General features: G+C 42.8%; 1 protein-coding gene across 11 annotated transcripts in view; it reads right to left on the reverse strand.

Moving 5' to 3' along the window:
* Positions 1-525: 525 nt before the first annotated feature.
* USP24 (ubiquitin specific peptidase 24) overlaps positions 526-25,382 on the reverse strand; it is a 130,659-nt gene continuing 105,802 nt past the window's right edge. For 7 of the 11 annotated variants that reach the window (XM_036351661.1, XM_036351665.1, XM_036351664.1 and 4 more), the window contains 15 exons: positions 24,487-24,590; positions 23,070-23,183; positions 22,255-22,351; positions 19,816-19,932; positions 19,096-19,188; positions 17,522-17,624; positions 15,729-15,850; positions 14,739-14,852; positions 12,602-12,667; positions 10,305-10,371; positions 9,047-9,125; positions 6,701-6,776; positions 6,209-6,295; positions 5,723-5,833; positions 2,459-3,379 (listed from right to left, as the gene is read on the reverse strand). In XM_036351661.1, coding sequence (XP_036207554.1) covers positions 3,317-3,379; positions 5,723-5,833; positions 6,209-6,295; positions 6,701-6,776; positions 9,047-9,125; positions 10,305-10,371; positions 12,602-12,667; positions 14,739-14,852; positions 15,729-15,850; positions 17,522-17,624; positions 19,096-19,188; positions 19,816-19,932; positions 22,255-22,351; positions 23,070-23,183; positions 24,487-24,590 — 1,413 coding nt within the window. In that variant the 3' untranslated portion in view covers positions 2,459-3,316. Of the gene's footprint in view, positions 1,362-2,458; positions 3,380-5,722; positions 5,834-6,208; positions 6,296-6,700; positions 6,777-9,046; positions 9,126-10,304; positions 10,372-12,601; positions 12,668-14,738; positions 14,913-15,728; positions 15,851-17,521; positions 17,625-19,095; positions 19,189-19,815; positions 19,933-22,254; positions 22,352-23,069; positions 23,184-24,486; positions 24,591-25,382 lie in introns of those variants that run through there. The other 4 variants (XR_004974275.1, XR_004974276.1, XR_004974277.1 and 1 more) reach the window with 4 other exon arrangements.

A 25,382-nucleotide genomic window follows, 5' to 3' on the forward strand; every position in this document is an offset into this window, starting at 1 on the left:
CAGAACCAAGTGCCAGTTGGCTGGGTAGTTACACCCTGACCGCCTGAGATCACAGAAGGAAACGGTTGGTTCTTGCAGATGTAGGCAGTGGGGAGCACTGGGCGTGGCCACAGAAGAGGAAGATCTGGAGCAGCCAACACCCAGGAGAGGGGAACATGTGTGCAAACACGGGGCTTTAGGAGTGAGACAGACTGTGGGTCCAGCAGGAAACCCGCTTGACCAAGGACATTTCTGCTGGGACCACCTGAGACCTGAAAGCTATGGGGAGACGTCTGTCAGCCTCAGCCCAAGTTCAGCATGCTTCCCCAAGCTTTCAGAACCCTAAAGTGGCCAGAGGAGAGAGGCCAAGGCTTAGAAAAGCTTGGGCTCCCTCCTGATTCCTTCACTCCCCCATGATGCCAGAGTGGACCTACTCACACTGCCAGGAGGAAGTACGGAAGGAATCGCGGCAGTTTACACCAGGCCCCTGCCCTCCCCGCGTTGTTCTCTGACATGCGCAGAAAGAGGCCAGTGAGACTCCAGCTCTCCATTTTTGAAAAATTTATTTTATACCCTTAGAAGCTAAGAACTCTGCCACTCATGAGCCACACTTAGAAGATTCTTCCCTGTTCATCTACTTCCTTTTGAAATTTATAAACAAGATCCTGTACACAGGAGGTAGCAGAGGACAATTCCAGTCTGCTGGTTCCAGCTCAGAAGGTAACTGCACACACCTCAATGTTAGCAGGGGGTGAGGGGGGCAAGACAGGGCAATTGCCAGGACATGGCCTCCAGGTCCTACAACTCGTCCTTGCTGCCAGGGACCTTGAGGGAAGCCACGGGCATCCCGCTGGGATGCTCATCTGTTTTCCTCCCAGAATGCCTCTGGTGGACGCAGCATCAACAGTGGGCCTCGCCAGGGGAGCTTCTTGAGGACACACAGCATTGAGTCAGTTGTGCAATTCCTACTTTTTGAAAGATTTATAAAAACGTCTTCATCCAAAAAAGTTGGCAATAAAAACGACAACTCTTCCAAGGTAGCCTGTCACATTGTCGCTTTGTTGTATATTAAAAAAGTCATCAGCAGGTTTGCAGGCTGCAGCCGTTGGCAATCAAGTGGTTACTGGCTACGTGAAGGGGCAGTCATTGCAGCAACAAGAGCAAAATTAACAGAGCGTGTGACATGATCTTGATGCGGTCCTGACGAAGCTTTACAGTGAGGACAGCAGGTGCTGGGGTGCGGAAGGCGTTGTTTCCATAGGAAATAAGGGACTAGAAGTGGCGATTTCACTCCTGAATTTGGGCTCCTGAGTGCAGCTGCCGGCGATGATGTCACCATACATCTCACCACCGGCATGTCAATGTCATGTCCCACAGTCTTTCTGTGAGGATGGCGGTGGAGAAGGGGGAGGGCAGGGTAAGGAAGACAGTAGGGTATGGAACAGTCACATACTCAAAATCAGTTTTAAAACATCACATTCAAAATTGCAAGAACATCAGAACCATATAAAACTGCCTCTGACCATTTTTCTGAGGGCACAGTTCTTTTTTTTTTTTTTTTAAATATATTTCTTTATTGATTTCGGAGAGGAAGGGAGGAGAGAGAGATAGAAACATCAATAATGAGAGAGAATCACCGATCGGCTGCCTCCTGCACGCCCCCTACTGGGGATCGAGCCCGCAACCCAGGTATGTGCCCTTGGCCGGAATCGAACCTGGGACACTTCAGTCCGCAGGCTGTCAGTCCGCAGGCTGACGCTCTATCTACTGAGCCAAGCCAGCCATGGGAGGGCACAGTTCTGCTCTTAAAAGCCAGCTCCTCCATCTACCGGCTGTCAGCAGCAGCTTTAGGCAGGTGCAGGGTCAACCACTGGCCTGGCTGCACAGTACCTCCGTCGGCCACAGTGCCATGACTGGGGCTGACAGTGCAGAGTGAAGAGCTGACTGTCCAGCCACGTGTCACATGATGCAGAAGCCACCAAAGGCACTTGGGGCTGGACACACCTCTCTGACTTGGCAAATCTAACAGCGGCAACCTGGCGCTTCCTAAGGCTCCCCTAGTTCTGCGCATGGTGAGTTGAAAACAAGGTAGAACATGTAACTAAAGGCAAAACAGGATTGGAAAATCTGTGTAGCAACTCAAAATACAAAATGTACAAAATATATAGAATGTTAAATATGCAACCCCACCCTGGGACAAAGGAGCTGGCACCCAAATGTTGTTAAACTTGGGAATTCCAACTAAATGATGCTTATTCAACTGCTTCCTAGTTATTTCTGGGAAAATAAAACCTGCTCCTATCTTTTCAGTGTTAATCACTCAAGTTGAAGAGAAACAAAGTCTCAAATTCCTTGTCTGCATTAAAATGATTAGAAACTCACAAAGATTCCTCAATTCAAATATTTAACTTCATATACAACCAGTACCCAGGGTTTCAGTAACTGTTTTAATCCAAAGCAAATAAATGATTGCAGATCACATGATTTAAGACTAGTTTATTCAATATGTCTCCAAGCATTAAAAAGATGATTTCATGAAGTTAAACTCAATAAAATTATACCTTAAAGTGCTTCTTATTTTGCTGTTTTTAAATTTTATTTTGGGAATAACTTACGATTTCTTTAGTGACTGATGTCAAGAATGTGCCCTGGGGAACAGCACTTCAGTTATATCAGGAAAAAGGCCTTGAATAGCTTAATAACCTCCCAATTTTCAATCCTGGTAACATTTCATCAAGATCCAAGTTTAAGCCCAGGGCTCTCATCCAAACCCAGCTGCAATTCTGTACAAATAGGGAGACATATTAAATACAAAGGTCTGTGTAAACTGAATTCTTTACTATTTTACAATGAAAGGAATTTTATCACATATCTTTACATAACCTTAAATTTGATATCCCTAATCAATGTTACTACAAGATTAAAAATTTGCCCCACACAGCTAAAGGCAGATTTCTTTAAAAAAATAAAAATAAAAACGAAAAGAATTTCTTCTATAGTATCGTAGAGAAAGCCACAGCTTTACCCTCACTCACTGTTGTATGTTCATGTAACAAAAGTCTGTCACAGTTTATTTTGTAAAATCGCCACAGAAATGTTAACCCACATGCGGATCTGCCTCGGGGCAGCTGATCCACAGGCCGGCGCTCTCCCCCTCAAAAGAGCCCCACTCCTGGCCACAGCGCTTTCCTCACACACGCTCCTCAGGCCGTGGCAGGCTCTTCCTGCCCACTTCCAGGTTCTTCTAAAGGGTTCAAGGTGCGATTCTGGTTTCAAACAGGTGCTAAGCATCCAGTAACTGCGATGTGACTCCCCATCGTGTGCTGGACACGCTCCTCTAGGGATCCACGTCGTCAAGGTCACTTCTTAACTCGCCAATCATCATAGGCGATTCTGAACCCTTAGAGGAAGAAAAGGAAATTCACCCATTGAGAAGTTAGAGAAAAGGTTATTTTATGCTGACTGTGTTCTGTAGTTTAAACATGTCCTCATTTAACAACATAATGTTTACCAAAGGGCAATACAACAAAGCTATAACACCTTATATTTGCAGCAGATTATGCAAAACTTAAATTTCTATGTTCTCATGTGGTCACTGAAACAAGCCAGCGCCTAGCCCAGCCGCAATGCTGCCACACAATGGCGCAGACAGCTCCTATTAGAACTCTGCGGACCTGTGGGCTGAACCAGGGAGAGGCACTAGAGCCCCGACATCCAGGGCTAGAAACTGTGCCTAATGGTCAAAGATGGCTCTAGGTCACGCCTGGGCCTGAATTCTGCCCCTCACCAATCCTGTGGCCTTTGGTTTAAACAGGGTGGAGAAAAGGTAGGCTTACAGTTGTGAATATGCAAAAGTTTACTCTTGTATTATTTATTATTATATTCCACAGGAACTGTAAACCTACTGTCGCCCACCCTGTACACTAAGGGTTCTGAATGGTAACCATGTATGCGTCTGAGACTGATCTAGCTGGGGCTGGGGGTGGGAGAAGCAGGGAGTCTCCCTGCAGAGGGGCGTGTACGCTGAGGGGGAGTCAGACAGGGGTGAGTAGGGGTGGAAGGAAGAAGTACACTTGATGAACAGAAAGGCCATTGTATCTAGAACTCAGAAAATGAGAGGGAGAGGAAAGCAGGGGCCAAATCAAGGAGGACTGCTGAGGATCCGGCCTCCACCCTAACAGCAGTGGAAGGCTGCTGAACGGTTCAGTGAAGGCAGGAGAGACTCAAGAGTGGCGACAGGCAGATTTTTACAGAGACCCAGGAGTCTAAGGTGCTTACACGACAGAACAGATGGATGAGGTCTTTCAAAGGTCAATGACAAAGTGTGAAAATGCCTGCAGCTTGAGCCGCCCTGTACGCAGGGGCTGTGTGTGAGTAAGGAGGCTGAGCAGGACCAGCTGTGGGCAGGCTGGATGTTTGCATTTGGCACTTGGAAGAACCACGGCCAGGGCTGTGGGCAGGGGCAAGAGGACAGAACTGAGGGACATTTCCTGGTGGCCTGGAAGAGGCTGACATGGAGGAGGCTGAGAAAGAAACACCCGAAAAGCTGGCGGAGAACTCAGATGGCGGTGCCATGGAAGCCACAGGAGAGTGGTTTAGAAAGGAAGACCTGGTCAGTGGCACCAGATACTGCTCAGTGGTCAGCTCAGATGAGGACTGGAAATGGAGGCTGCTTGTCACCCCAGCTGCTGAGCAGGAAGAGGCTGAAGAGTGAGTGAGAGATTAGAAATTAAAGGTAGTTAAGTTTTGACTATTTTTTTGAGAAGTGAGGCTACAGAGAAGAGGAAAAGGGCAGGGATAAAAGGGAAGAGGAGAGTTTTTTCAAAAGGATGGGAGACAAGTGTATCGGAACACCACTGGGAGGGATCTGCTGAGAGGAAGAGGTTTAAGATACCAAAGACAGAGAAAAAGACAGAATACAGGGTTTCTGGCAAAATGGCAGGGTGGGGAGCCCTCCCCGTGACAGAGGACAGGGGCTCGAGGGGCTGTGAGGCTAGGAGCGGCAGCTGCAGGAGTTCCTGTCTGATAGCTTTTTTTTTTCTCTGCAATAAGGTAGGCGAGCCTCAGTTTCCCTTCGGTAAAATCAGGCTAACAGTGACCTCACAAGATTGTCAATGAGGATCCAAGAGCTTAAAAAGAAAAAAGACTCTACAACATCCACAGGATTCATTTAATGAGGCCTCTGCCAAACCCTGTTATGGAGCTACAAGGGGACTGCCCTTCTGGAAGGTCAGAGTGGAGGGAAGACACAGACACGTCATCACATTCACACCTGCTCCATTATTCTGCACATAGATGTTTAATAAACATTTCATTCCCTTTTTACTATAGTAATTCGTATTAGAAATGTTGTTGGTTTTTAAAGTCAGCGTACAATTGTTCTTTGACTCCCCAATAAGTAGGTAGATTTCAATGGCATGAGGCCCCTCCTCTCAAGGGTCCATGCTTCCTGGAGGCTGGTGAAAGCAAAGGCTGGAGGCGATGTTCTCAGCCGGCAGTGAGGCCGACAAGCTGGAACGAATCCGCTGTGGCCTCCTTAGAACAGCCAGCCACACCCTGAGGTCAAAGCCTGGCATGCCTCCCACATGGTAGCACTGTTCCTCCCTGTGGGCACTGGGAGTGGGTCCTGCGCAGAGAGCACTGAGGATGGAGCTGGGGCTCCTTTTCTCTTGTTTATGAAATTGGTTTTGGGAAACTCCAGAGCGGGCGCTGCCCTTCCACATGGGGACACCATCATACATACCTGTTGTAGGTGCCTGTCTCCGTTCTCATTCGCGGGGCTGCTCTCCGACCCGTTGCTGCTCCCTGACTGTTCTTTCTCATTCAGCAAAGCGGTGGCATACGCTAGTGTGTCCTTTGGGGATTCAAACAGAAGGAAAGGTCAGGGAGTGGGTAGTGGCAGCGACATTGCCAAGGAAGACTACCCTTCATTTTGACCTTTAGAGGCACCAGGAGCCTTAAGGGTGGTGTTTTCATGGCAGCCCCCAGAGCACCCCTCAACTTCTGGGCCATGTGGGGGCTGGACTGACCCACCCATATGGCTTTCCTTCTATAATTTGTGAACTGCACACCAATGTGTTATCTTTTCATAGAAATTCAATCATTTCTTTTGCCCCTTCTCATTTTCAACCTATACCTCCTCTTTTCTCTGAGGCTGCTGTTTCTGAGAAACATACTAAAAATCCTACCTAAGGGATTTCAAGCCACACAAAATCAGAAGAACCCTCACCTGAGCTGAAATCGTCCGCTGAAAAGTCTTTCCAGTTGATGTTTCATTAGAGACATTGCTTTGCGGTGTCCAATAATGTTCTGACATCTGAGACAGGAGGTCAGAAATGCATCAGAGGTGACAAACAAGCCCACATGAACCCACGATTTCTACCATTAGATAGCAGAATATAAAGCACCTACAGTAGTATATATGTCTACCCAGCCCTTCTAGCACATCAGGAGAGTCTTTCCTGGAAAATTTCACTTCCACTCTCAAGAGCTCGTAAAATTCTATTTCTTACACAATCTTCCCCACTTTCTCACCTATAAAGCTAAGACGCATGTATTAAGACGCAAATTTAAAGCATAAAAATAGGTATCCACGGTACTAAAAAAGGTTTGAAGACTGAAAATACTTTGAGACCTGTTTCAAATTAAGTTTGAGAGTCTTCCCTGACAGACGTGCTCCTACTGTTCCTACGTCAGAACCAGAAGGCTCACAATGCATTACCTTCTTCTGCAGCCACTGCACAGCCCAGCTCCAGTGGTGGGAGTTCTCCTTGAAGTACTCTTTAGCAGCAGGACACCTGGCCATTGGAGATCTCTATTAGCCAAATGCTTTCTTTGCAGAGGTACTTATGTAATTTGCAGCACCCTTTTTATTTTGAAACACAAATGCTACTTTCACTAAAGTTCAGTTGTCTTTATACAAAAAGAAATGAAAGGTAAGTATGTAGTGGAAAAGTCTCATCTACCTCTAACTCATCTACTCAGTTCTATTAAAATTCAAAATTGAAGAATGAAAAATAAAACCCCCACAGCAAATAGGGCATTTAATAAATGACCTCTTGCTAGAATCAAATTAATCTTAAATATTTGTGACCTGAATAAGGAAGCATATTATATTTAAACATGATCTTATAGCCACCCTCTCTCTTTCTATTTTTATCTGACTTTCTGGGAAGCTGTCCTTCGTATTTGAAGATAATGCTGATGGTGATGTTGCCACTAGTGAGTGTATATAAAACAGATGTGTGAAGGATATGAAAGTATACATAGACACTGGAATCTGGACTGTCTGCTGGCAGCAGATATACTATGTGGCCCCAACACTACTTGGAAATGCCATTCCTAGGCAAGTACTTAACGATAACATGCTGCCAATATCAAGCCTAATTAATGAACGCACAATTGTGGCTGGATGATCGCCATCTCTTTCCACAATGCTATGTCATATGGAAACGTATGTTCATGCATTATTTCAGTGAGGTTCTCATTAATATCTGTTTAGGATGCTCAAATACAGCAGATTAAGCCAAACAGATTTCTCATTCTTATTTTGGTACAAGTTCGGGGACAGCAATACCCATGCCTAAGAATCAGCAAAAATCTGGAGGAAAATAAAGTAAGCTATGAAGAAGGCTCCATCAGGTAAGACTCAGAGATGGCAGTGGAGTCTGCTCAATACCCCTGGTCATCTTGCAGTTACTCTGATCTTTTGTTTGCTCTTGTACTAAGTAGGGAACTAACGTAGCAAACCACTAAGGTCGCTTGTAACATCGAGAACCTTTGCATTTCGAGTCTACTGACAGATGAATGGATAAGCACAATGTGGTCTATCCACACAATGAAATATTTAGCCTTAAGAAGGGGGAAAATTCTGACATGCTACAACATGGATAAATCCTTGAGGACATCATGCTAAGTGTCAAAAGGACAAATACTGGATGATTCCACTTATATGAGGTACCCAGAGTAGTCAAATTCATAGAGAAAGTAGAATGATGTTTTCCAGGGGCCAGAGGGTGGAAGAATGGGGAGTTACTGTTTAATGTTTAATGGATATCGAGTTTCAGTTTGGGAAGGAAGATTAAAAAGCTCTGAAGATGGGATAGTGGCGTTTGTTGCACAACAATGTGAATGTACTTAGTGCCACTGAACTTAACCTAAAAATGGTTAAAATGGTAACTTTTATGTTATGTACATTTTACCACAACTAAAGCAAAAAGAAAAGAACCTTTGCTTGAAGCAGACAGCCTAGCTCTGACAGCACCTGTGACGTGGGACATCCAACAGTCCGTAACCTCACAGCTATTGCAAAGACTAATGAGAATACAGGCAAAGTATTTAGCACTGTGTCTGAATTAAGTGTAAGCAACTCTAATAGGACTCTGTCTCGAGAGACTGTTAGGAAAGTGGGGACCTAGAGCTGAAAGAGCTATAGCTACACTACGAAAGCCTCTCGAATGGAGGCTCACCCACCTTGATTCCCACCCTTCCTGCACAAGCATTGTGTGTTAGCTTTTTCTCTCGGGCTCTGTAAGGTCTGTTCCTCTTTTAACACATTGCGTACCACACAGAAATCTCTAAGACATACGCCAGGGACCGCACGTTTTTGGGCAAACTGCACGTTATTTAAATCACCATAATGCACTTTAGGTGTTATTTTTCAATAATTATAACATTTTTATGTACAAAAACAATTAAACAATTAAAGCTCCTAGTACTTTTTTAATGTATGGTACTGCATAAAACATTTTCCTCTATGAAGAGGGACCAAACAAAATTTACATAAGTATCTAGATTCGCTCCTTTTTCCATGGGCGTGAAAAACGAGAACACTCGTGAGCGGTCCTTAAGAGATGGCGCGCGAAACACGAGAAAACTCCTGAGCGGTACGAAAGGTGTTAACTTCCCTTAACATCTCTCTGAGATCACCTGCATAGGTTTCTGTGCCATCCAAGCCATCACGCCCTGACTGAGGCACACTCTCCAGGTACTAACACAAGGCAGGTTTTTTTCTGGTCATATTTGACTTGTAACCACTTCCTCTCTTCATTTTTGAATCAATACTTACTTTTGAGCAAGAGTTACCAGAAATTTGACACACTGGTAGCAGCGACTGCTATCCACATGATTACTGTGGTGCATCAGAGCTGAAGGGAGAGAAGAGAATATTTGAACAATGAACCACTAAAATGAAAATGGGTCTCCTGTTCTGAAAACTTACAACAATCTACTCTGACAAACAGATAAAGACCTAAATTAAAAGCATGGTGCTGACTCAAGAGGATCCCCTAAATTCTAAAGGGTAGAAATACTAAGTAGTATTCAAGAAACATACGCGGTGGTGCGAGTTTGACTTTTAGGAGAAACAGATGGAGCTAAGATTTATATTGGCTGATTATTCACCTAGAGACCTCCAAGCTTTTCCGCCCACCACTCTGCTGACAGAGAGTAGTTAGAACACTGTTAGTGTGATAAATGGAAACTTACCGTCTTAGTTCAGTTCACCAAAGAGTCCCTGCTCTGGGCTTTGGGGATTGAAAGATGAATAATACTTGGCCCCGCTCCGGGGGGGTGTACCCCTGGTCTGGGAGTTCAGAGCCTGGGTGGAAGCTCTGAGTAGAGTCCACCATCCAAGGGGTGGTCTAGAGCGTTGCAGCTACAGAACTTTTTAAACTTACGTTTCTTTTCTAAAATAAAGGAGGCCCTAAATCTTTTCTTAATACATAACCAGAATGTGAAATGACTCCGATTAACTGGAAATACAGGTGGATGGTGGGAGTTGGAGAAGACTATTTTTAACCAAACCTTTTCTAAGAAATTGCTCACTAAAGCTACTTCAGCCTTCTCAAAAGAAGAACTCTGCCCAAAACCTTTTATGAACAGTCAATAGAAATTTGGGTGCATTTATACCACAGGCGAAAAACAATCACATTTCCTGAGTTTGACAACATCCTGAGCCTGAGGTTTTAGTTTTCCACTCCAATGGCTATAGGGTGGAATGAAAGTTTCTTGCCTTGGAAAGTGCCTTAAACTTGTTGAAAAGTCACAGCAGTAAGGACCCAGTAAGGACCCCAAGTTGCACTTTACTGACTAAAGGTAGGAGAGTGTCTAGGATGATCAGGTCACTGGTTTTAATTCTCACGACCAAAATGAGGGAACCCAATGCCTTAATCAGACTTCTGTTGGATTCCTCACTGATGTGTGCCAGGGACGCGGGGTTGGTGTGGGAGATGGACTGGGGAGGCAGGAGGCAGACCCATTAGGGAGGAGACTGGCTACCTGCACATTCACTGCTGACACTTCCCGTTAAGGCTGGGCATACTTGCCTAGTAGTCCATTTTCTGTCTCAAACACAAATTTGACTCGCTCTACTTGTATGGGATCTTCAATGACCTGTGAGAGGAAGGAAACAAGTTGGTAAATGAAAGAAGAACTTAGGTTATAGCCACTGGTGCCTCTTTTTAAAAAAAATAATTCAATGGGTTCTAACTTAACAAAACCCAATACAAATATCATGTCACTGCCATATATCTCAACATCTTCCATTTTAAACTACAGATAAAAAGCTACTGAGTAATATCTGAAGATCCATTTATTTCTTATCAATGTGCTCTTACCGACACCTACCGTTCTCTGTGGGTTATAAGGACGTACATTTCATGATCCTGAGGGTGAGAGGTTTACAGTTTAACCTGTTTACCAAACTGTGTCAGTTTTGCTACAACACAGGCTCTGCAAGTCCACAGGTGGAACTGTCTTACTGTCACTGTGCATCTAGTGCAGTGGTTCTCAACCTTCTGGCCCTTTAAATACAGTTCCTCATGTTGTGAGCCAACCATAAAATTATTTTCGTTGCTACTTCATAACTGTAATGTTGCTACTGTTATGAATCGTAATGTAAATATCTGATATGCAGGATGGTCTTAGGCGACCCCTGGGAAAGGGTCTTTCGACTGCCAAAGGGGTCGCGACCCACAGGTTGAGAACCGCTGGTCTAGTGCCTCACACCCAATAGTGCACAGTGCAGCCAACTCGACAGGTCTGTTGCTGAGCAGATGAACAATATGCAGCCCTGCTTCTGAGGAGCAAACCTTCCAAAGTTTGTAAAAGCACCAGGAGAAAGGACCAGGCTTTCTATAAATGGCATTCGTGGTGTAATTCCTTATTTGGAAGCACTGATTAAATGCCTACCCTGTGCCAAGGCCCACAGGCCTACACCAAGTCTTAGGGACCTAAAGGGAACCCTGTCCTCCTCCCTCTCTTTAAGGAGCTTCTGAGCTAGTCTTTCTCACTAGCTCACAACCAGTCCCCAAATTCTATTGATTTTCTTTCCAAAACGTCTCTTGACATGTCCTTTGTCCCCTTCGACGCTGGTCTTGCCTCAGCACAGGCCTTGTTATTTCACACTCAGATTACTGTCATACACTTCTGTGTAAGTCTTCCAGCACTGACCCTGCTTCCTCCTTCAGTCCATCCTTCAAAGCAACTGCCAAGGGCATCTTTCTAAAACATAAATAAGGCCACAGAACTTTCCTGCTTAAAACCTGTCCATGGCGCCCGTCACTGACAGCAGAGGTTGCAAACTTAAGTGTCTAGAGGCTAGGATGACAAGAAATGAGCAAAATGGGCAAAGTAAGAGACAATAAGGAGCAGCGAGGGCAGCAGGGAACTGGAGGTCCTGTGCTCCAGCAAAGAGGGCAGGCTGCTGCTGCTCTAGGTGATGGTGGCCTGCAGGACATGGGACCAATGTGGCCAGGTTAGCGGCTTTCTCAAGATAGGCTGTATCTAGAAATCAGAAAACAAAACCACATGGGCCGTATAAAACAGGCAAATGGACAGGACGTGCCCCCAGGCTGCAGCGTGCAGCCACTGCCTATAGAAAGAGGTCCCCTCACTGGTCCCTGAGCCTTGCATGCTCTGGTTTGGGCTTCTTTCCCATGTCCCACTCAGCTCCACTCCTAGTCACACACCTCCTTCCAGCTCACTGAGCAATCAATCCAGGGGTCTGGTGGGGGGAAGGGGCTAACTGCATGGCTCAGATCCTGGCTTTGTGATTTATCAGAGGTTGGTCTTAGGCAAATCACTCCACTTCTCCAAGTTCTAATTTCTAATGTGATACGGTACTTTGTTGATTATAACTGAGTTTCCCCCATTTTTTATATATCCAAAATTGAGATGCATCCTATAGTCAATTACACTTCAGTTTCATGGCTTGTAAAAATATTTCTAGTAGTATAAAGACAATCAAGGGTACCTCAGATATGAGTGAAATATAGAGCCAGCAATTTCCCTGAGGTTACTGTGAGGTTAAACAAGGTAATACTTGTGCTTAGCACAGCCCCCTAGCCACAGCAGAGCCATCCACTGCTCCTCTGCTCTCTGTACGACAACTGCTTGTGTACTTGTCTAGCTCCCTCACGAAACCACGAGCCCCTATAAGGTAAGGTTTTATTACTGCTCACCTGTAAATCAGTATTGCACAAAAAAAGACTGATATGAGGAGGATTTAGTAAGTGCAGGATAAGAATGGAAAAACAATACAAGGACAGGCAACTTTTAATTTATAAACAATGCTGGCTAACACATGCCTAAATACAAGTAAATCAGAACATGTAGGACTTACCAATATCTCATGCAGTAGTTGGAAGGTATTCTTTAACTCGTGGGGTGGAGCTGTTTCTAGTTGGTTCTGAAATGTTTTTAAAAAGAAAATTCCAGTAAGTCTTCAGCAGAAAGCACATTGGTGTGTCAGTCAACAATGTCAGACTCAAGCCCTAGTTCCACCACTATCTGGCTAACCTTGGCCAAGTCAATTCTTCTCTTTGGGGGCCTCAGTTTCCCCAAGTGCTAAATCTGGGAACTGAAACAAACCACCTCCTCTGTGGTCCTCCCAGCTGCAACGCTCCGTGGTTAGGAAGGAGAGAGGAGGAAGAGCAGAAAGAAGAGAATGTAAAGTCACTAAAGAGGTCCCCATTTTAATTTCATTGATACATATCCTATTTTGTTTTCCAGAATATGCTGCTGTTGCTATGAGAATGCAAATGAGTATGCTCTGAGATAAGTATGCTGAGTGGAGTATGGAAGAAAATCTGGTTTATGAAACAGAAAAACCTGCCAAGACGCACCTGTGAAGAAAGCAAGATTCAGGGACTCATTCCTGTGTGCATTTTAACAGCCTCACACAGATACGTGGATGGGGCCTAGGACCCTGCATCACCACACCACACTTCCCGGTGTCAGGGCTGGCACGAAGTGAGCATCTCTCTCCATGCCTCACGGACTCCCCACCACCTGTGAGGTCAAGTCACACTCCCTCCCACTGTGAGAGGAATGAAGTCACAATCAGTGAACATTAAAGGGAGGAATGCAGTCACCTCTGATAGGTCTGCACAGAACAGGCTCAGGGCAGAACATTTTCATAAGAGTCTGAAGACATAACCCACTAACCACCTGCTACTTGTCAGCACTACCTGTATCACTATTATAAATCCTGGTGCAGGTAACAGGGTGTTGCAGAAATTCTGTGGGCAGAAACAATACATATGGTATGAATTTACAGAAAGAGCCTGGAAGGACCCATACCAATGTGGCATATTGGTACCTGGGGTGGGGAGGAGAGGGGCAAGAGTGGTTGGTGTTGTTGGAGAATGCAGCCATGTATTATTTATGCTATTAAAGATTAATAACTAATAAAAATGATCTGTGTAGGCTTACAGGTTTTTCTAGTAATCCCTAGAAAGGCAGTAAACAATATGGTTGAGAGCACAGCCCTGGAGCCAGACTGCCCACATTCAAATTCCCACTCTGCCACTTACTAGTTGAGACCCTGGGCAAGTTACTTACTCTGTGCCTCAGTTTCTCGAACCATAAAATGCTGACAATAGTATCTGCCTGATAGGACTACTTGAGAATTAAGTGAGCTACATATGTACTCTGCTTGGAACAGTGCTTTGGCATCCAGTAAGTGCCACAGCGGTAGCAGTAATTAGCATACTGATCAGAGCTTCATAAGGAACTGTATCACCTCTTTAGGTGAGAAAACCCTACTTCTGATTTTTAAAATGGGGAGGGCATTTAATATGAAATTGGAAAACATTTACATAGTAATGGTCACACAGCATTATTAACTATAAAGTATTATTCTTAACAGTTAAAAACTGAACTGAACGCAAATGTGTTGCAGGTAAGAGAATGGTCAGGTCAATCATGGTAATGAGAGGATGAAAGATGATACCCACAGATACATTTTAGTAATATGGAAAATATTTATAATGTTAAGCAAAAACCCCCCACAAAATCATAAAGACAATAAAATCCCAGTTATGTTAAAATACATGTGTAGAAAATAAAAGGGAAATATAAGGGAATGTTCATGGTGATTGTCAGTGAATGATGGGATATCGAGTTCTTTTCCTTTTTTTAAGTCCTCACTGGAGGTTTTTTCCCCCACTGATTTTTAGAAGTGTAGAAGGGAGGAGAGACAGAGAGAAACATCGATGTGAGAGACAGACTGATTGGCTGCCTCCTGCACTCGCCCTGCCTGGGGCCGGGGATTGAGCCTGCAACCGAGATACAAACCTATGACCCTGAAGGTCTGAGGGCCGATGCTCTAACCACTGAACAACCTGGCCAGGGCTGAGTTGTTTCCTTAAATGAGCCTGCATTATTTTTATGATTAGGAAAACCAATGACGGTATTAGAAGCAGCACGCTAACTGGGAGTGAAGGCCACCAGCCGTCACCAGGCCAGCGGAGCCCTACCTTAATGAAGTGCAGCATAGTGAAGGAGAAGTGCTCGTTGCAGAAGCAGCAGTACACCACCATCTCCATGAGCGCCAGGAGCGAACCCGTCAGCTCACGCAGAGCAAACATCACCTGGTGCGAGGGACGAAAGGAGAAGCGCTCCTGTCAGCTGTCAATAGGTTCTGGCTTTGACTGAAACAGACTCAGATTTAATATCATCAACACTGCCTCAAAACAGGGCTGCTTTCACTGCTAGAGCTCCAAGGATAGATTTCAGGGTGTTTAGGTCTGCCTGACATTGAACACAATTTTGTGCAAATGTGCACCTTTTTCCTGAGTCACTTTCATCAGATTTTCAAAGGTAAATGCCCTCTCAAATGAAAGTAATTACTGATAGATTCCCAAAATACACAATGTTCAATTTAAAAAAGATATATAGCATAGCACTGTTAATGTAGTTACAAAACCAGTATGACACATGGATTCATATCTATGTAAACCAAGTTACGGAAGGAATGGAAGATTACATTCTCAAGAAGAGGCAGCTCTGAGTGGAAGGGGAGGTGATGGGACTGCAGGCAGGCCACACAGAGTGCTGTGAGCACCCCACTTCCATATTCCTGAGGTTTAAAACACGTATGTGCCTCAGAGTTGTAGTATTTCAGGATCGGGGACACATATGAGACTGGGAACAAAACCTCTGATATTAAACTGAATAATTGTGATTGGTGAGGTGCCATTTACCTACTGGGACCTAGAGGGGTAGTTGGGCCGAACCTGGAGGTCTAAGTCCATTTGAGAGACTGAAAAAAGGACTAATAACATTCTCTTCAACCGATTATTTCCTTCTGACATATACATAGGAAGAAAAATTAATGTGAAAGAATAATTTCTTCTCCTAACAATACCCTTTTTTATCAAAATATAACTAATAACAAATAACAAAAGGTGTTTTTCCTCAATGGGAGAAATAAAGAGAAAAATGGCTTTAGGAGAACAAGGACATACCTCTAACAGGTAAGGTTTTCCTTCAGACAAGAACAACAAGGCTTCTACTTCCTCGTGGAGGGGCAGCAGAGGGCTTGAAGGAGCAATGCTGATAGGTGGCCGTTGTTTAAATACCCCAGGAGCTTCAGGAGACCAGAGAAACAAAGCCTGTCTCACTTGATGCTATTTCATGAAACAAGACACCTACAACGCAAAGCCATTCATTCCCGCAAGCTTCACACACACAGCTGCTGAGTACTCACAACATGCTCTCTCAGTCCGGGGAGGAAGCCAGACTTGGAGACAGGAGAAATGTTTACCTTCTTATTTCAATGTCTGCCTAAGTTGTAGGTCTGACTAGAAAGCTCTCTAGACAATCTTTCAAAGAAGTAAAATTATAAATCGTATGTGGAAAAAATGACCAATGTGACTCTGAATAGACACTGGACAAGACCCTTGTGTTTCTCAAACACCACCTATGCTAAGCAGAATTGACCCACATGGAAGGAGTTATTCCTTTTGCTAGAAAAACAAGAACTCACACTATTTTCTTAGACAAACCTATCTCAACTCAAGTTTAGGCAGCTTTGTCTTTTTAGATGAATGAGTCAGATTTAGGAAGCAAACTCTACCTCAAACCATCCAAGTGCTCCCCAAGTCCCTTTAGAGCAGTGGTTCTCAACCTTCCTAATGCCGCGACCCTTTAATACAGTTCCTCATGTTGTGGTGACCCCCAATTTCATTGTTATAAATTGAACATAATTAAAGAATGTGATTAATCACAAAAACAATATGTAATTATATATGTGTTTTCTGATGGTCTTAGGCGACCCCTGTGAAAGGGTCGTTCGACCCCCAAAGGGGTCGCGACCCACAGGTTGAGAACTGCTGCATTAGAGGGTCAATAAACATTGCTGGATCAGAGTGATGGACTGTGATTTTTATCTCGTTTCTGGTGTTCAGATCTTACTGGTCATACAACACTGAAACCCAACCACGGCCTCTGGGTCAGAGGCTTGCATTCACACACTGGCTGCTACGCCACTTACTGGCTGTGGACTTGTGCAGTTACTACACCCTCTGTGTCTTAGTTCCTCATTTACAGAAGGGGTAATATCCCTCTCACAGGTTTGCTGAGGGGATTATAAACACAACTGATGAACTAAAGGACTATGGACAGGCACAGCACACAGAAAACACTGAATATTTTTCAGTGGCTTTGGATAACTATATAGGACAATTTGCGTCTCTGCTCTATTAAATGAGGACTGAACTACTGCGTATAGGTGACCAAGTAGTAAATGTTACCAGCTACATCATATATTCAAATGCATTTCAATGACTTAATGTACAGCTGAAATAAATTCCTTTGTTTTTACAAAGTACTTTAATACTTATCTCATTAATCCTCAATATACTTGTGGGGTTATATTTTTAGTATTTCCATTTTGTACTGAGAATCAGAGGGCCAGATGGCCTGGGCAAGTTCACACAGCTAGGAAACTAACCCACACAAAGGCAATTTTATCACTACATCAGTTGTGCCAATTATGGTAATGAATGAACTCCGAATTGGTCTTTGATTCTAAAGGCTTTTTAAAACTTACATACCCCTGTCCCCAAATAAATGATTTACTTTCCTTTGTGACAAACTAGTAAAATAAAGTGAAGTTTAACAGGAATTAAAACAATATCAAATAGCCAAATGAGGAACAAGTAATACCCATTTAATTGCTAACATTACCCTCGATGCACTACTGACAAATTCAGTATCATTTCATTTTTCCGATGTACTAAAGATATGTTAAGCTCACCAACATTCCTCTGGGAAGAGACATCTGAATACAAAACAAGTAATGCCACTGTGTTGTGAAGATTCCCAAATTCTCGTGCTTGTGCGGAACTCCATCGCCGTATCTGTGGTCAGAGAACATGAAGTGGACGTTTGTGTTTTGATTAGAAATAACATGGCGAGGGAGGGAAAAGACCTGCTGGTTCATGATAATTTGGGTCACAATTATTTCTCAATATTTGATAGCAAAAGAGGTCAAAGTACAAAAAGCCATAGGTTTTGAGCTAGCTTAATAGTGTTTTCCCCTCAGACACATTAACTCACATTCTGAAATGAACCCATTCGTGTATTCGAAGTTAGGTATTGAGTGCTCACTATGTGCCAGGCAATTTCCCTGTGCCTCAGTGTAATGGGGAAAACCCATGAGGCTGGTGGCCTGGGGGCCCAGCCCTCTTGCTCCCTCCCCTCCCCCCCGCATTTACTATGCTGTGTGGGTGTGGGAGCATTATGGTAACACTGCCCAACCTCTTGGTGTAATGGTGGAGATAACCTACCTGCTCTGGCCACTCATGGCTGTGAAAACCAAATGAAACCTTAAAAGTGAAAATGTTTTCAATGCTATGGGCTCCATAAATGCAAAACAACAGGAGTCCTGAAGCCGAAGAGCTTGAGTGAAAAATGCAGATTGTAAATTTCAACGTGATATCCTTACACTGAGCAGGCTATGAGGCCAGAGCGAGAGAAGCACGGTGGAGACGGGAACCTGAGGAGGCCGGAGCAGCATGTCTGTCCCCCCTTATAAAGGAACGAAAACTCCTATGCGATCCGTTCCATTCAGGGGACACCAGAACTGGGTCTGAATCCCACTCCACAACACTTTAGCTCGGTGACCTTGAACAAGTCACTGAACTTGTCTGTGCTGTAATTCTCGCCTGAGAATGAGGATGAAAACTGCCTAGTTTATTGAACTGTATCAGTGACATGGCATATCAAAGGACCAGTTGTGTCTAGTATATAACAGGAGCTCTATATAAATAGCATTCATCATTACTGCACCTTCATTTTAAATCTATCAAACAAAAGAAATATAATGAATGGGAGAAACACACCAATATAGAAACTTCAACAGGAGAGCCATTTTTCACATATACCTAACTCGATTATTACAAAACAAGCTCCCTCCATTTTCTGAATATGAGCAGTAGTAAACCTGCAGCAGGATATAACAGTGTATAACAGTACAATTTCACATTTGAACTCTGGCCTTGTTATCAGCATTCCAGAAGTGACTGCCACCCGAACAGCCTTGCTGGCAGCACTAGACTTGCAGGGTTTTGAATCCCCCCCATCAGGACCCATCTTTGCTGCTATAATACTTCATATTTTAATTGATACTCTAGTTAGTCATTTCCATGGGTTGTTATTATTAGGAAATTCTGAGAAAAGCTGTAAAAATAATTGAACTATAAAGAATTTTAAAGTCGATATAGTATTAGTACCTGGACTCTTATGAGATTAAAAATATTTATCACCTACACAGAGAAGTAAAGTGACTACGAAACCATGGCTACCGAGGGGGCTGGCAAGAAGCATTACCTGATTGTTCTGGCGACTGGCCCCCAGGAGAAAGCTGATCATGTGTCGCAGAGCTGAATGCCGCAGGAGGAGGTCTCCAGCCCTAATACCTTGCTGTCACAAGATATTGAGAATGACAAATTATATTCCTATCCAGACAAAAATCAGTTTTAAAAACAGTTAAATGAGAAGTTTTAAGAAGTCTTAAAATGCTATAATCTATAATAATAAAAGCATAATATGCTAATTAGACCAGACGTCCTTCTGGACGAAGCCGGGGTTGTGAGGGAAGCCGGGTCCGGGTGCCTGCCTGTGGCAGGAGGGAAGCCTGGGTCCTAGGTGTCAGAGGGAAGCCGGTGCTGGCAGTGGGGGGAAGGAAGGCCTACTCTTGCACCAATTTCGTGCAACAGGCCTCTAGTTTACATATAAAAATATTTGTTAAAAACCTAATTAAAAAAACTCTTTTGAGTTCCAATAGCCTCACATTGCTTCACAAAGGCTACAGAATATATAATTAGATACTAGTTTTAATGCAGACGTTTGCTGTCAATGAGTGTACACCTACCTGTATCCAACTTCCTGCAAGTAATATAATCCCTGAATTAAGATTTTAAAGAATAAACAGCCATAAGACCGTATCATATAAATTCAATATTGACCAGTCTATATTTTTCCATGTATAAAATTCCTTTAGACTATAAATTTTCTGTTATGAAAATATATTAGAAAAAAATCATTTACCTTTTGTACAAAAGTGTTGAACAGGAAAAAGTACTGAGCACAGTTTTTACAATTTTCTGGGACATCTTTATCCAACAGAGCAAGTAGTACCTCCAGTAACTGGTGAAGGCTTTTTAACTGGTCAGAGGAAAGATGAGATTACATAAAGAAAAACCATGTAAGACAGACATTTGCAACAGGATTAATTTGAAGTAATTCACCAGAAGAACAAAAGGAAAATCTGGTTGATACAATCCAGTCTCAGATTCAGATGGATTTATGCTTTGGAGAGCAAAAACAGAATGATTCAATTTTACCTGCTAGGGGAAGAGTGGTACTATAGAAATACTTCAAAGGAATGCCTAGTTTTGTCTCCTAGATTTCAGAGTCAAGGGCATGATTTTACTGCCTAATGGGCACATTTTCTGTAGATCCAATTTCTCTGTCTCTTAGAAAAAGGGCGGGGGTGCTTAGAGGAAACCTATTTCTGAGTCCCTCCCTCCACTATGCTACTTCTTTACATAATCACAGATGCAAAGAATAAAAACACAGACACAGGCATAGGGGCTAGAAACCAAGCCGATGGAGCAGATGGAGAGCACAGCCTGACAGAATGACAACGGCAATATCCACTCAACTGGGAACTTACTTGAAAGCCCGCTGACGCCTCATGGAAAGCTTTGAAAAACATTTTATTTATTTAGAAACCATTTTGGTTATCACATTGCTTCTTCTTTCCCTCCCACCCAACTGCTTTTGGACAAGTTCCTAGAAATTCATCTGTGATCTGAGAATGAAGACCAAGCTTACTCTTACTATTCCTGTTGATTTATTTCCTCTGAAGATGGTGTCCAGAGACTTTTAAAATACTCCCAACCATCCTGTCACATCAGTATAAGTACAATAAAATCTAGCATTTACATAGCACTTAACTTTCAAAGTACTTTCCAATACAGAGTGGATGGCAAGAGGCACCATTTCCATTATGAGGGAAAAACTAACATAAAATGCATCAGCTGGATCTGGATATTCAATAGAATTTACTGAGGCAAACGCTTCCATGTTTAAGCCCTGCACCACCACTCCTTCCCTTCCTACCACCTGCAGTCCTGCCTTCAGAGGTCACTGGGGCGATGGTGTGGCCTGAACCCATCTGTAGAGAGACTGCACTAACTCTATCGGTATCTTTTGTCTAGGTTGGTGCACGGGAGGAAGGAGAATGAGAAGGTCCTCATGCTAAATGTCTTACACAACTTCCACAGAGTATTTCAGAGCAATGGTCTCCAAACTGTCCTAAGCAACTCCCAATGATCTAGTTTATATGTTCTGCACTCAGGTATGGTTTTGTTTGGAAAATGGTTCTGCTGTTTAAGCTGATTGAAAACCAATGCCTTAGAGTAAACCTCAACTTCCTTATAAATCCTGAATTGAGAGACAGTCTTCTGGGCCCTTCCTAACGGGCATATTCGACCTCTTTGTTCATTCTGGACTGAGCAAAGCTCCCTGGGTCAGGCAATATTGAAGGAACCAAGTGCTTGGGTGCCAGGCACTGTATCTGGATTAAACATCTCCCTTACAGAACACGCTCAAGGTTGCATCACAAAGTTAACAACTGTATTTGAAGCAGCAATTTTTAGAATCTGCATTTAGTTCATTGAGACACACTGCCTCCAGCCAATGTTTAAGGAGCCAATTAGTTTTGAAAATAACATTTTTCAAAGTTTTCCATGTAGTGTCAGCTGTTTGAAACAGCAAACTTGGGATGTAACTGCTGTATTTGCTAGTACTTAACAGATTGAATAATCAGACTTACAACATATGTCATTTATTTCCCTAGGTCTTAAAATCTTTGGGGACTGAGGATGGTAATAAATACCCTGGCTTGTTTTGGCATGTGTAGAATTTTGAACCAGAAAATATGTTACAGAAAATCGGGTTAGAAAAAGAAGAAATCCAGAGGAACAAAACAGATTAGGGAATAATGAAAACCAATGAAGGGACTATTTTGGCCAATAACCCTGAACGAATGGCAGTATTTGGTTTGGTTGCCAATTGTAGGTTTAGGTCATAAAAATAGCTCATGAGGAAAGAGATAAAGCCAGGGGTGGCCCAAAATGTCTAAGGATCTAGACGAGAGCCTCTAGACTCAGGTTAGCCTCAGTGCAGAGATCAAATACAAACTATTGAGAGAAGACTTTGAAAAGAGAGTGTTCTAGAGAGAAAATTTTGAAGCAGACCAAAGCAGACCTCAGTTCTTGGCCTACCTTGGTTTTTGGGGTATGAGGAGGAAAAGTCAGAATGCCTTCTACTTGGCATTCATCACAAAGTCAGTTCACAGAGGGTACATTTTATGTGGAGAAATTACCAGCTTGCAATCCTAGGTTCTCTTTCTTATTATGGCCATTTTATACTTTTGGTAAAAACAGAATGTATAAATAGAAATTTAAACATGAGGCTGACCTTGTCCTGATAAAACAAGGCACTGTCCAGGGTTTTCTCCAGAATGGTGGCCACAGCGACTCGCACTTCTCTCACATTGCACTCCAGCAAGAATATCCTAAAATATAGAAGTGTGGTGTAAAAAAGCAAAACAGAACTCTGTAAGTCAACCTTCCCAACATGAGTCCCACTTGCAATCCAAGAAACAAAATTACTCCAAGATGTTAGTTCAGGTCTTCTGAGAGCTTTGGTACAGCTCGTGGCCACTGTGGAGGAGGAAGGCCAAACAGGAAAGCAAGACCCCCGAACACAGAACAGCGAAGCCCTTCCTTCCTCTTCCTCTCTTCCCCCAAAATGAGTATCTATATAAATATAAATTGAACATTGAGCAAATAATCTAAAATTTTATAAATTCTGTTCATTCAGGAGCAGCTCTCCTGGAACCTCTTCAGTTTCTCAGAATGAGATACTAAAGCTTGGAGCCAAGATAGCACCCCTGGAACCCCCTGTGCACCAGACTGTGGGTCCCTGAAGAAAGGGCCTTGTATTTTGGGTTTTAGGATGTGGCTACCTGTGAGCACTTGGCCATCTGCACACATGCTCTCCTTGCATTCTCCTTGAATACCCTGAGTCTAGTCTAACAGAGATGGTTTGGAAAGAATGATTTTGAAGTGACCCAAATAATTTCCTCACTGCTTCATTGGTGAAGAAAGTTTAAAATCAATTCCAATCAGAAATATAATTTCAAGTTGAAATAAAAAGAGTTACAAGAAATGTCAGCTCCCAATCACTGGAAGAAACACAAATTTCTTTTAATTAAAAATCTTGACACTTACTTTATCAATTCTCGTCCTTCAGAACCAATAAAATATTCAACTAGCCACTGACAAGCATCAAAACTTTTTGAAAGTAATGCTTCAATAGTGGCAATCCATTCTTCAGTGTCAACCCTTTAAAAAAAACAAAGAATATTAGGAGTACAGTCCCCGCCAATAACCCCATGGAGTATCACTCCATTGTAACATTCTTTAGAACTTTTTTGGACAGTGAGTAGGAGTTAAATACTCAGTGACTGTAACTAACATGGCTCCATCACCCGCGAAGCCAGTGCTTTGCAGTCTTGGGTATTTTGTGTGACTTATCCTGCCCCCAACCCCGAACCCATAAAAGAAAAAAAACTTCAATTGCCAAAAAAAAAAAAAGCCTGAACATTTTGTTTTGCTTAATTGACATTCACAAAATGCCTACATTCTATGCTTTTATATGTTAAGTAACCAAGCAATTTCCTTAGTCAATCCTATGCCAGACATGACAAGAAACATTTCTTCTTTTTCAATCAAATAATAAAGCCTGGTATTTAATATAGTTTTTATTATTACACATAAAAATGAAATGTCATTATATCTGTTATCATCTCAAGAGTTTCTTGATTGCAAAATCTTTCTAGAAACCTCTCCATACTTGTGCTAGAGAGAGGAGCTTGAGAATGTCCATGGTCTTCTGTTAACTGGCCTCCCCACCCTGAGCCTCCCCTTCTTGCTCCAGGTACATCCTACAAACTAGCCCAACTACTCTCCATCCTTCAGTTTCTCAACCACCATTAACTCAGAGCCTGGAAGGTGTCAGGCACCTTACCAGGTGCTAAAGATAAAAACCAATGGGACTAACATGCAATCAGAGCTGAGCTTCTATGGCATGCCTCTGAACTCACTGACCCCGTTTAGGACACCCCCCCCCCCCCCCCCCATCGCCCACTGAACAAAGGCCACTCCCTTCTCTGGCACTCAGTGAGCTCATCCAAACCCACAAACTCAACATTCGTCTCACCTCAGTAAGTTCCTTAAATGCATGAGTAAAACACGTCATTCATAGTTCTTTAAGCAAGTCTTATCCATTACTCAGGTTTTTCCCTTCCACCAAGAATAATAACTATCTCCATACTTTTGCCTTTCAAATCATCTGAGAACACAACTGTCTTTAATACCAACCCCATCCCACATCTGGGTATGATTCTGCCCAGTTTCCAAAGTTGTACAGCATTTATGCCTTGTATCACAGTTACTGCTCTGTTGAATCTATTTTTTTCTACTAGATTAGAAATTCCTTATAGATAGAAGCCATTAATTATCTGAGTACAGCTGGTAGTTTCCAACTATTTAAAACAATGTTTTAAAAAGCTGAATTCAGAAATTTAGCTTTAATTGATTTAATTAGTGCTTTTTGCCATGACAATCAAAACATTTCACTTCTTACCTGAGTTTTTTCTTTGTCCGTAGATAAGTTTGAAAAAGGAATTGAATGGCAAGCTGTAGGCTTACCTTTGCCATGCAAGGATAGCATGGATGCTTTAATTTAGTCTGAGTGGGGGAGAAAAACAGAGAGGATACTTTTTCTTAGAAGTTTTATAGATTATTACACATTGTATGAACTAAATGACACATGATAAAATTCAGTACTAATAAGAAAAATCTAGCCAGCCATTATAGAAAATGTTCCAGTTAAACTTTAAGAAAGGTTAAGAAAGACAACTTTATTTTTTTAAGTCCTCTCAAAAGTCTTTATTTATATTAAAAAAATTTTTTTTTGTTGATTTCAAGAGGAAGAGAGTGGGAGATAGAAATATCAAGGATGAGAGAGAATCATGGATCAGGTGCCCCCCCACATGCCCCTTACTGGGGATCGCGCCTGCAAATAAGGCATGTGCCTTGACCAGGAATCAAACCATGATCTCCTCGTTCATAGGTTGACACTCAACCACTGAGCCATACCAGTCGGGCAAAATAGAGTCTTTGGACCACAAGATGTTAAGTAATCTATCAAAAGACTGATAAAGTTTTCCTCTTATTAGCAAATTATAATCATGGTACTCAAGAAAGAGAAGTACTTGGAAGTGCTAGTAATGTCTAATTACAAATTAGGAATAATTAATCTCCACAAAGCCCAATATCCAATGATATTACCTAATAGCTACTCTTAGAGTCATCATAAAATTCAAATAGCACTTTAAAAGCCAGTATGTGGAAACCCACACCCATCTACAACTTGCATGACATATTACAAATACTGCCTATATTTTAATATAACTCAATAAGTTACACATTTGTGAGAATATTTTGCATTTCATCTAAAGGTTAACAACTGAGAGTGAA

The sequence above is a fragment of the Myotis myotis genome, unplaced genomic scaffold (genome assembly GCF_014108235.1).
Source record: "Myotis myotis isolate mMyoMyo1 unplaced genomic scaffold, mMyoMyo1.p scaffold_m19_p_2, whole genome shotgun sequence".
In the NCBI taxonomy this organism is placed as follows: domain Eukaryota; kingdom Metazoa; phylum Chordata; class Mammalia; order Chiroptera; family Vespertilionidae; genus Myotis; species Myotis myotis.